Source organism: Eulemur rufifrons, chromosome 30 (assembly GCF_041146395.1).
Source record: "Eulemur rufifrons isolate Redbay chromosome 30, OSU_ERuf_1, whole genome shotgun sequence".
NCBI lineage: Eukaryota > Metazoa > Chordata > Mammalia > Primates > Lemuridae > Eulemur > Eulemur rufifrons.
In genome coordinates this window covers 97,307,553-97,319,872 of record NC_091012.1, presented here as the reverse complement: position 1 = coordinate 97,319,872, position 12,320 = coordinate 97,307,553, and the positions used below count along the sequence as shown (strand labels likewise).

Sequence of the window (12,320 nt, the reverse complement as noted above, 5' to 3'; positions counted from 1 at the left end):
ATGTGCTTGGAAGGTACTGTGAAAAGCTTTACACACACACGTGACTTAATCTTCATAACACCATGAGGCAGCTGTTATCCTACTTTACAAATGAGGAAACACACTTAGAGATATTAAGTGATTTGTAAGGTCAAAAACATAATGAATGCTGGATCTAGGATTTGAATTCAGGTATGTCTGGTCAGTGCCCAATTAGTGGGTATTCTTTGTACCACAGGCCCACATGTTGGTCATTTATAATTTAGATAAAGTAACAAAAGTTAGGCAAAGGAATGACTTTTACTTTGACAAAGACACTCTGGTAAAGCATGTTTACTCAGCTACAGATTTTGCTCAAAACTTAAATGGAGCCTAGATTATGACAACCTACTTTATCAGCTGTGTTTACTGGATCTGCCAGATATGCTTATAGTGATTAACCTGCATGCTATCAAATGCTCTGAGTTATGCTAGAAGTGCTATGATGACACATTCAGTACCTACCTGAGTTTTGCAAGTGGAACAACAGTGCCTGGAATGACTTTTTTTTTTTTTTTGAGACAGAGTCTCCCCCTGTTGCCTGGGCTAGAGTGCTGTGTCGTCAGCCTAGCTCACAGCAACCTCAAACTCCTGGGCTCAAGCAATCCTCCTGCCTCAGCCTGCCAAGTAGCTGGGACTACAGGCATGTGCCACCATGCCCAGCTAATTATATATATATATATATTTTTTTTTTTAGTTGTCCAGCTAATTTCTTTCTATTTTTTAGTAGAGACGGGGTCTCGCTCTTGCTCAGGCTGGTCTCAAACTCCTGAGCTCAAATGATCCACCTGCCTCGGGCTCCCAGGTTGTTAGGATTACAGGCGTGAGCCACCACACCCGACCACCCTGGGATGACTTTTTCATTCCACTTACTCAAGGTCATATATATATATATATATATATAAAATTTCAGAATACTATGGGGGTACAAACGTTTTGGTTATGTAAATTGCTTTGGTATGTTTGAGTCCAAATTATAAGTTTGTCCATCACCTAAGGTCTTAAATATTGATCTTGAGTCCTATCTTCAACATTCATTCTTTCATAAACACAAACCTTCAACCTAAAAACCTGTATTGACTGCATGCCAAGCTCTATGTTGCATCTGGCAATACAAAGAAGAATTAGAATGACCCTGCTCTTCAAGGAGTTCCTATCTATATGGGGCATAAACATAAAAACTTAACACTTAAATAGAAGGTTATAAGTGCTATAATATTGTTAATCTGTAGAGTGCAGGGTTACAAAACAGTGGCATCAAACAGAATAGGGAATCCAGGGAAGCCTTCCTGGAGGAAGTGTCCCGAGCTATCAAAGAGTTTGGGAAAGCAGACTCAAAGATATGGAGGGGAGAGAGACCTTTCAGATAATTCAGTTTGTCAGCAGCATACTATATGAGGGATGGAAAGGATTAGGAATGAGGTACAGAGTTTTTCAGACACCAATCATGAGAACTTTGAATGCCAGACAAAGTAGATGGGGCTTGAACCTGAGAAAAATGGGGGATCATTGCAGAGTAATTGGCAGGAAAGTAACATAAATTTGTATATTAAAAAGAACACTAGAAATAAAGGCAGAGTAATGAGCTAGATTATGTGTAGAATTTTATGTAAACGTCAGTGAATCTGAGTTAAGCTAAGTTGGGAGGGAGAGGCATGGGCTGGACTTGGTGATTATTCATGAGGATGAGAGGAAAGGAAAAATCTGAGTTGATTCCAGATTTTTGGCATTGCTGACCAGGTGGATGAAAATACCAATCGTGAGCCTGGAGGAGCATTAGTTTTGGCTATGCTGAGTTTGAAGAATCTGTGAGGCATTCACATGGAAATGTCAAAAAGACACTGGATTTTAAGTGTCTGGAATTTAGGAGAGAAAGATGGGCTACAGATTTGATATTCATCAGTACTACCTGTTAGTGATCTTGTGAGGATTAAGTAATATGCATATGGTTAATATGTATATGCTTGTCATTTAGTTGTTTGTTGAGCATAGTGAATATTTACATACAAAGGTATACTTACAAAACTTTTTTCATGGTTAAAAATGAAATAAATTATAATATCTACTACTTATACTATTTGCCATGTGTTGTGCTGTTTTGATTTATTATCTAGTGTTTATCATAACTCTTTGATGTAGGAATAATTATTCCCGTTTTCTTTCTTATGAGCAAACAAAGTATGAGACATGGTGTAAATTGGCCAAGGCCACCCGTGTCAGGCCCTAGGAACTTTCTGGGTTGGATTACACCAGCACTAACAGGTTGCATTGCACACAAGCAGCTGCTGGGAAGGTTTCAGCTCCGCCTCCATCTCTGGCCAGGAGCCCAGCAGGTGATGACAAACATGCTCCTCTGGAATTGTGGGTAGATACTGCACTTGTAAACTAAAGGATTCCTAAGCACCTCCTTGCTTAGTCTTTTCTCCTAGTGTGCCCAGCGTGCACACAGCCCTCAAGCACTAGGACCGTGAGGAATCCAGGCCACTATGTCACCTCCGTTCTCCGCCCGCATCCAGTTATTGCTCCTGTGGGCGCTAGGCGTTCTCATTGGCCTAGTAGGCAGAGCGGCTCTAGCCTTAGGCGGCCCCAAGTTTGCCTCAAGGACCACCCAGCCGGTGACCGAACCTTTGCTCCTGCTTTCCGGGGTACGGCTGGCCAAGCTGATACGACAGAGGAAGGTGAGAGTGCAATTCAGAAGAGGTGGAGGGTCGGGTCTTTTAGTGGACGACTACAGAAATCTTAGTGGTGGCTGTTGTGGTAATAAGATTGAGTTTGATGGAAATCGATTTCCTTTCCGCCCTCTACCAGGGCAACAAAAGAGTGGCATTCACTAGGAATGAAAGTAGATTTCTGGGAGTTGTAGTATGCTTATTGTCGTACCCAGAGCATTTACTGTGGGCATTGCTTGGGCTATTTTGATACCTTCCTAGTCTTTACTGTCCATTTGTCCTATTTGTGCATAATAATTGTGCAGGGCTAAATCAGGTACTATTTTCAAACTGATTTTCAGCCATGGAAAGTCAGTGTTTGTCTTTCTGTCTGTCTGCATCTCTCTCTCTCTCTGAAACAGGCCCCAGATCTATGTGCTGCTTTTCATCCAAGAAATTCTCCTTTTTCTCAAAATTTTATTGAAAAGAAAAGTAATACCTGATCTAGTATCATGACAGCTCTGGCTACCATATATTTAGTGCTTACTACATGTGAAATTCTGTGCTGGGTACTTAAACATATTTTGCCTCACTGATGCAGTTATATAGGTAATGTCTCTATTTTACACATGAGGAAACTGAGGTAAAATGGTTTGCACAAATACACAAAAATCGGTGGAAATTCTTAGTTCAAAAATTTAAGCAGCTCAATCATTCTCTCTAGAGTTGTACAGGCAGTACTATCCATTTCTTTGTCTTATGAATGGTTGGTTCCCTAGAGATCTTGGGCTAGTATTCTTTCTTTATACCACTCTTGTCTTTATCTGTTATTTCATTTATTTTCCTCATTGCTTTATTCCCAGGATCCAGAATACTACTTGTCAAAGAGTAGGCATGCAGTAAATATTTCCTATCTGAATATGCATTCCTGAGTGCATGAATTAATAATGTCTCTGTTACACTCCTGGTTACCTTTTAATGACATACCCTGCCTTCTTCCTATAATCCCTCCTCACTCTTCACCCCCTCATGCATGTTTTTCTAAATGTTAGGCAGGCATTGGGATGTAGTGGAAAAATAATAGATTTCAAATTTTGGTTGTTCTCTTCATAGCTGTATGACACTGGGTAAGGGATGCCATGGAAATTGCAGATAATACATAACAAGCACCTGGCACATAGTAGATTGTGTAGCACAGTGATTAGAAAGAGGGACCCTGGAGCCAGACTGCGTAGGTCCATAAATCCTAGCTCTCCTACTATCTAGCTCTGTGATCTTGGAAACATTGCTTAACTTTTTGTGCCTCCAATATCCCATAAGAAAAATGGACTTGATAATAGAATCTACCTTATAGAGTTATTGTGAGAATTACATTATTTCATATATGTAAAACTTATAAAATACTGCCTGGCATAATAGTCCTTTTAAGTCTTAGCAACTATTACTATCATGAGGTTTTTGATAATGATAGCCATTTTTAATATGTTCATGCTTGCCCATGAGAAGAGATTATCTAGATATAGTCTACTTAGATACATGGAAATGTTCTGAAGGGGAGAAGTAGAGAGAGTACAAAGTCTTATTTGTCCTAGTTCTTTCTTAGTCTCTTCCTTCCTTACATGTAGAAATATTCTTACTGGAAAACAACTTTTCTGAAGCACCTACTGTGCGCCACTTGATAAGGCAAAGGTTTTTTAGATTTTTGTAACTTGAAACCTCATAACAACATTTTGAGGTCAGTGTTATTATCATCTTACAGAATAGGAAAGTAAAGTTTAGAGTTCTCTAGTAGCTTGTCCAATGCCACATAGCTAGGAAGTGGTTAAGCCAGGTTAATCTAATTTGATTTTTATTGGCTCTTCATGAAGGAGTAATGCTTCTTGATAACTGAATCTCTGATTGAATAGTCCATTCTCTGTGAGTCAAGGTCTACTGTCTTTATGCTTGCCTTTGGATTCCTGTATGATTACTCTTTTTATTCAGAATTCCAGGTACCACTATTTCATCTGAACCTCTACAGCCTCAGTTGATCTCCAAGACTGGGCCTTACAGAAGGACATCAATTTACCATGGTCAATGCCATCCATAGCCTGGTCATTGTCTTTGCCCATTTGGAAGTTGATTTTGTTGGTGATTCCAAAGTTGATGAAGTTTTACAGTCATAAGTCCCACATACAAATCACCTAATGACATATATATGAGGATATACTCATATGTTGTTTGTAAAAGTAAATGCTTGTAAAGGCAAATCAGGGTTCTGATTAAATATGATACAGTATGTCTATATTCAGCAAATAAAAAAATGAAGTAGCTCTTTATGTACAAGATATAAAATGACCTCCAAGTATCACCTCCTCCTTTCTTGTTGTTTGTATTCACCTAGCATATCTTTGTCTAAACTTTTGTTTGAAATTTTTCATTGTCTCTTTGTTTTAGGTGAATTTCTTATAAACAATGTATAGCTGAGCTTTGCTTAAAAAAAAAAAACAAATTTAATGTCTTTGCTCTCAGAAGAATTCAGTCCTTCACACTTATTATGGTGTAATTGGTTTAATTTTTTCTATTTGATATAATGTTTATAATTTACCATACTTCTTTCTCTTTCCCTTTTCTTACATTTTCTGTCTTGATCTAATTTCTCTTCATTTACTTTTCCTTCCTCTTTATTTGGAGGTTCTAATTTGCTCTGTAATTTTGCAATGCTTATTGTCACATGTCTAATAATTACCAGTAAAACTATAATTGTATATAATAATTATATAATCTTATAGCACTCCCCCCAGGATATTTTACTTTTCTTATCCCTCTTCACATGCTTAACATAAGACCCTTGGTATATGGTTGCCAAATTTAGTGAATAATACAATATGCCTAGTTAAATTTGAATTTCAAATAAACAACATATAGTTTTTAGTATAATTATTCCCAGGCAACGATCAGGACATATTTATGCCAAAAATTATTCTCTATGCATATGAAATTCAAATTTAACTTGGTGTCCTGTATTTTATTTGAAAACCTTACCTTTATTTGCTTTCATGTCTCTACTCCCCAACTCTTGGGTTTTGCAGAGATGATGTATAATGTTAAGTTTCAGTATATTACTATAAAATGGTATCTATTGTTTTACTGGTTATTTACTAGAATAAAATATTTCCTAGTTGAGTATATATACATAATATCTCTGAACTCCAATTTCTGTTTACTTAGAGAGGGGTTATGCCTTTCATCCCTATTCATTGTTTGAAACCTTCTTGTACTAGTATATTCCTGACTTCTTAGCTTCAAAGTAGACATCTTTTAGCTTCTCAGCCTCATATATTGCTGCACAGGGGACTGCACGGGATAATTCACTAAATGTGTCTCTAATAAAAATGATTAATTCACGTAGGAGGTTTTCAATAAATACTTCTTGAATGGATTAACTGTTCAATGAATAAACGCCTAGTAACTAAAATATTATATTTTGCAGGTAAAATGTATAGATGTTGTTCAGGCTTATATTAAAAGAATCAAGGATGTGAACCCAATGATTAATGGAATTGTTAAGTACAGGTGAGTAGTTTCACTTTCTCAAGGAGTCGTTCCTGATGGGTTTTGTTCTACTTCTGTGGCCACACCACCTTAGTGAATTGGCTAGACTCTTCTTTCTCTGTCTCCTTCCTTTGTGCTCTCTGGGACCTTCCCTGACTTCTAATTTCAGCATTTTCTGCCCTTTCTTGAGCATTTATGTTTATGTGTCTGCCACCCTCCTCCCATTGACTGTATGATCCTTGATGGCAAGAACTAAATTTTATTGGTTTTTACATATCTAACGTTCAGAACAAGGCCTGAAACTTGGTGGGCATCATTAAATACTTATTGAATTAATATTTGGTGGTGACTCTTTTTACACACACACTCTCCAATGTGAAATTAGCATAGTATATCATTTTTTATGTAGGTATCATATATGTGACTTTTATGTCTCAGATGCTAAGTAAATCCTTCTAGGCAGCTGTGAAATATTAGAGGACCAAAAACTTGGATTAGTCTTTCTGTGTCATCCTGTCCAAGGACTAGCACAGTTCTTAGCACACCATGACATAGGGTGGCACTTTGCAGATCTCAGTCATTCCTATGCTACCTTTAACATTTTTGTCTTGTTTGTATATCAACTCTGTTGTTAATTAATTTATGTATTAAAATCAAATCACTTATGTTAACTTAAATCATTTTTAAATCACTACAAAAATTGAAAACTAACATTGACAGTTATTATTAATGTCAATAAAATGAAAAATACCCATAGAATGAAAAATACCCAATATTATGAAATTTTAAACATTTAAAACATTTTTATGAAATATAAGTGCTGCCTCAAATCCATTTTTATCATTCTACTTATTTTATACATGTTTTCTCATTTAATCATCTTAACAGCTTTTCCAAAAAACTACTATAATTACTGTGTCATAGATATGCAAAGTGTGACCAAGCAAAGTTAATTTATATGTACAGGATGACAGAACCATGATTAAAGTATACAGACATGTGATGCCAAAGCTTACAAAAGCAGAAGTACAGGGAGTTTTATGTTCCAGGGAGTCTTCCTTTGTCTCTATGGACCAACTTTTATCTGAAATGCAATTTAGGGGTACTTTTTTGGACAGAGTATATCTTTAAACATTTGAGAGAGACAGAAATTTTGTTATTTACAGTTTTTAGTTGTCTTTTTTAAAAGGAGCGTGAATCTTAAGGAAGGGAGTCTTTTGTTACAGAGCTTGTTTCTGTGTGGGAGGATACAGATAAAGATCTGAGAGCAAATCAAATTGTCCTTGTTGAAAATAATGGAGTTGGGCTACCACTAGGTGACTGGAGAGGCTGCTTATAGGCAAATAGGGGAAGCAGAGCAGGGTCAGGTGATTGAAGATTTGGAGAAAGAGAAAGCACAGCTGCTTCCAGGACAGCAACCTTAGGTAAAATACAAAGATGTTCAGAAATAATTTTATGAAGTTTATCTATGCTATGTGTGACATCAGTGTTTTTTATACCTTCCTTAAAGGGCCCAAAATAGCCTTATTGCCCTAATAACAATGTACTTGAAATTTAAAATATTGTTATTAGGCCGGGCGCGGTGGCTCACGCCTGTAATCCTAGCACTCTGGGAGGCCGAGGCGGGTGGATTGCTCAAGGTCAGGAGTTCGAGACCAGCCTGAGCGAGACCCCGTCTCTACTAAAAATAGAAAGACATTATATGGACAACTAAAAATCTATATAGAAAAAATTAGCCGGGCATAGTGGCGCATGCCTGTAGTCCCAGCTACTCGGGAGGCTGAGGCAGTAGGATCACTTGAGCCCAGGAGTTTGAGGTTGCTGTGAGCTAAGCTGACGCCACGGCACTCACTCTAGCCTGGGCAACAAAGTGAGACTCTGTCTCAACAAAAAAAAAAAATAAAATAAAATAAAATAAAATATTGTTATTAAAATAAAAAATTTGTGTAAAACCTGTAGCACATTGATTAAAGCTTACATCAATCACTCAGTATGAGCTCTTTTATTGTTATGGTTGTTGTTAAAACAGAAGCTCAATAAATGGAGCTGTCCTTATGATTATACACAGTTCTACTGTATTGTTATCCCCATTTACTTGGCACTGAAACTGACTCTCAGAGTAGTTCAGTGATTAAAATCACATGGCTAGGAATTAGTAGAAGGAAATGTGGACTCTAATTCTCCTGGCCCATAGCTTTCTCTTTTTACTTTTGATTGACGGATGAGAAAATATTCACCACTTTATTGCCTTCTTCTCAAACCTGTTCTTCCACCCAGGCACACAAACAAGAAACCGGGGTGTACCCCTATACTCCACCTTCTTAATTCCTTTCCCAAATCTATCTTTTAACTCTAATTAGTCAACAAGTTTAACTGGCTCTTCTTCCTTATTTCCCATCATACCAACCTGCTATGCTCGTTCATATCCTATCCTTCTAGCCATATAGGACTACTCCAATTCCCCTGATCCATTATGCTGTCTCTTATCTCCGTAACTTTGTGTATCCTGTTCCTTCTGCCTGGAACACCCTCCCTTTCCTCACCTCTTCTTTATTTGGCTAACTTAATTTTTTAGGACTCAACTCAGGTCCCAATTTCACTTTATCTAATAATCTCAGCCTGTGTGAAATGTCTACTTATGAGCTCTGATAGCACATTGTGCTTATGTCACTCTTGTGTCATTCAGGGTCAAGAAACTGCACTATTTCTTTTTTTTTTTTCCAGAGGAATCAGATTTATTGATATATGAGGACTGACTGACTGAAATTTCTGTGCAAAAGGAAATTTATCTCCCTAGATCTTAGCCTATAGGCAAATTTTTTTATTTCTTTTTTTTAATTTTTTTGTTTTTTTAGCTCATTTTGGGGGTATAAAAGTTCAGGCTATATATATTGCCCATGCCTCCCCATCCCCCCCGAGTCTGAGCTTCAATTGTGTCCATTCCCTAGGCAGTACACATCGCACTCATCATGGAGGTGTGCACCCATCCCCTCCCCCCACCCCATCCCCTCCAGTCAGAACTTCAAGCGTGTCCATTTCCCAGGGAGTGTGTATCGCACTCATCAAGTAGGTATACACCCATCCCCTCCACCCAGCCCTGACCTCTGTCCGATACCCAATTGGTGTTATTCCCAAATGTGCACTCAGGGAAACCAGTTTGCTGGTGAGTACATGTGGTGTTTATTTTTCCATTCTTGGGATACTTCACTTAATAGAATGGGTTCCAACTCTCTCCAGGAGAACAAAAGAGATGCCATATCACCATTATTTCTAATAGCTGAGTAATATTCCATGGTACACATATACCACATTTTGCTAATCCATTCATGAATCGATGGGCATTCGGGTTGTTTCCACATCTTTGCAATTGTGAATTGTGCTGCTATAAACATTCGGGTGCAGGTGTCTTTTTTATAGAATGACTTTTGTTCTTCTGGGTAGATGTCCAATAATGGGATTGCTGGATCGAATGGTAGGTCTACTTGAATCTGTTTAAGGTATCTCCACATTGCTTTCCACAGGGGTTGCACTAGTTTACAGTCCCACCAGCAGTGTATGAGGGTACCTGTCTCTCCACATCCATGCCAACATGTATAGTTTTGGGACTTTTTGATAAAGGCCATTCTCACTGGAGTTAAGTGATATCTCATTGTGGTTTTGATTTGCATTTCCCTGATGATTAGAGATGTTGAACACTTTTTTGTATGTTTGTTAGCCATTTTTATATCTTCTTTTGAAAAATTTCTATTCATGTCCTTTGCCCACTTTATGATAGGGTTGTTTGATTTTTTCTTGCTGATTTTCCTGAGTTCTAAATAGATTCTTGTTTTCAGTCCTTTATCTGATGTGTAACATGCGAAAATTTTTTCCCATTCTGTAGGTTGTCTGTTTACTCTCGTGACTGTTTTTTTGGCTGTGCAGAAGCTTTTTAATTTGATCAGGTCCCATTTATTTATTTTTGTTGTTGCTGTGATTGCCTTAGGGGTCTTCTTCATAAATTCTTTGCCTAGGCCAATGTCCGTAAGAGTCTTTCCTACATTTTCTTCTAGAATTCTAGTAGTTTCCGACCTAAGGTTTAAGTCTGTTAACCACCGTGATTTGATTTTTGTGAGAGGTGAGAGCTGTGTGTACTGTTTTAGTCTTCTACATGTGGATATCCAGTTTTCCCAGTACCATTTATTAAATAAGGAATCTTTTCCCCAGAGTATGTTTTTGTCTGCTTTGTCAAAGATTAGATGGCTATATGAGGATGGTTTAATATTTGGATTTTCTGTTCTGTTCCACTGGTCTGTGTCCCTGCACTTGTGCCAATACCAAGCAGTTTTAAGAACCACAGCCTTGTAGTATAGTTTGAAGTCTGGTAAATTAATACCTCCCATTTTGTTTTTGTTGTTTAAGATTGCTTTTGCTAAACGGGGTCTTCTCTGGTTCCATACAAGGCATAAAATTATTTTTTCTATATCTGTGAAAAATGATGTTGGTAATTTAATAGGGATTGCATTGAATCTGTAGATAACTTTGGGCAGTATAGACATTTTAACAATGTTGATTCTACCGATCCATGAGCATGGTATGGTTTTCTACCTATTCACATGTTCTGTGATTTCCTTCCTCAGTGTTTCATAGTTCTCCCTATAGAGGTCCTTTACCTCCTTAGTTAAATATATTCCTAGGTATTTTATTTTCTTTGTGGCTATTTTGAAGGGCATTGAGTCCTTAATTTGGTTCTCTGTTTGTTATTGGCATATATGAATGCCTCTGATTTGTGTGTATTGATTTTGTATCCTGAGACTTTACTGAATTCATTGATCAATTCCAGAAGTCTCTTGGTTGAAACCTTGGGTTTTCTAGATATAACATCATATCATCAGCAAAGAGTGAGAGTTTGATCTCTTCTGTCCCTATTTGGACTCCCTTGATTCTGCTCTCTTGCCTGATAGCTCTTGCAAGGACTTCCACTACTATGTTGAAAAGTAATGGGGACAGTGGGCAGCCTTGTCTGGTTCCAGTTCTAAGTGGGAATGCTTTCAGTTTTTCCCCATTCAGTATGATGTTGGCTGTGGGTTTGTCATATATGGCTTGTATCATTTTTAGATAGGCCCCGTCTATGCCTATTTTGTTAAGTGTTCTTATCATAAAAGGGTGTTGAATTTTGTCAAATGCTTTTTCTGCACCTATTGAGAGGATCATATGATCTTTATTTTTGCCTCTATTTATTTGGTGAATTACATTTATAGATTTGCATATGTTAAACCATCCCTGCATCTCTGGGATGAAGCCCACTTGGTCATGATGGATTATTTTTTTGATAAGCACTTGGATTCGATTTGCTAGAATTTTATTGAGAATTTTTGCATCTATATTCATAAGAGAAATTGGTCTGTAGTTCTCTGTTTTAGTTGCATCCTTTCCTGGTTTTGGTATCAGGATTATGTTCACTTGGAAAAAAGTGTTGGGGAGAATCCCATCTTTCTCTATATTGGAGAATAGTTTATGTAGGATGGGCACCAGTTCTTCTTTGTAGGTATGGTAAAATTCGGGTGTGAACCCATCTGGTCCAGGGCTTTTCTTTTTGGGAAGGTTTTTTTTTTTGCTGTTTCGATTTCAGATCTAGATATCAGTCTATTCCGGAATTCTATTTCTTCCTGGTTGAGCCTGGGAAGGCTGTGTGTTTCTAAGAATTTGTCCATTTCCTCCAGGTTTTCTAATTTGTGTGCATAAAGATTTTTGTAGAATTCATAGATGATATCATGTATCTCTGTGGTATCAGTCGTGATTTCTCCTTTCATGTTCCTGTTGGAGGTTATAAGAGTTTTTTCTTTTCTGCTCTTGGTTAGTCTAGCCAGAGGTGTGTCAATTTTTTTTATTTTTTCAAAGAACCAACTTTTTATTTTATTAATCTCCCTTATGGTTTGATTGTTGTCCTTTTCACTTAGTTCTGATTTAATGTTAATTTCTCTCCTTCTGCTGGGTTTGGGGTCGGTCTGTTCTTCCTTCTCCAGCTCTTTGAGTCTATTCATTAGATTGTCTATTTGTAAGTTTTCTGTCTTTTTGGTATAGGCATTTATGGAAATAAATTTTCCTCTCAGGACTGCTTTAGCTGTGTCCCACAGATTTTGA

General features: G+C 37.5%; 1 protein-coding gene across 3 annotated transcripts in view; it reads left to right on the top strand.

Moving 5' to 3' along the window:
- Window positions 1-2,470: 2,470 nt before the first annotated feature.
- The window catches only part of FAAH2 (fatty acid amide hydrolase 2), a 140,788-nt gene continuing 130,938 nt past the window's right edge, over window positions 2,471-12,320 (top strand). For all 3 annotated transcript variants that reach the window (XM_069463544.1, XM_069463542.1, XM_069463541.1), the window contains exons 1-2: window positions 2,471-2,696; window positions 6,139-6,221. In XM_069463544.1, coding sequence (XP_069319645.1) covers window positions 2,505-2,696; window positions 6,139-6,221 — 275 coding nt within the window. In that variant the 5' untranslated portion in view covers window positions 2,471-2,504. The remainder of the gene's footprint in view (window positions 2,697-6,138; window positions 6,222-12,320) is intronic.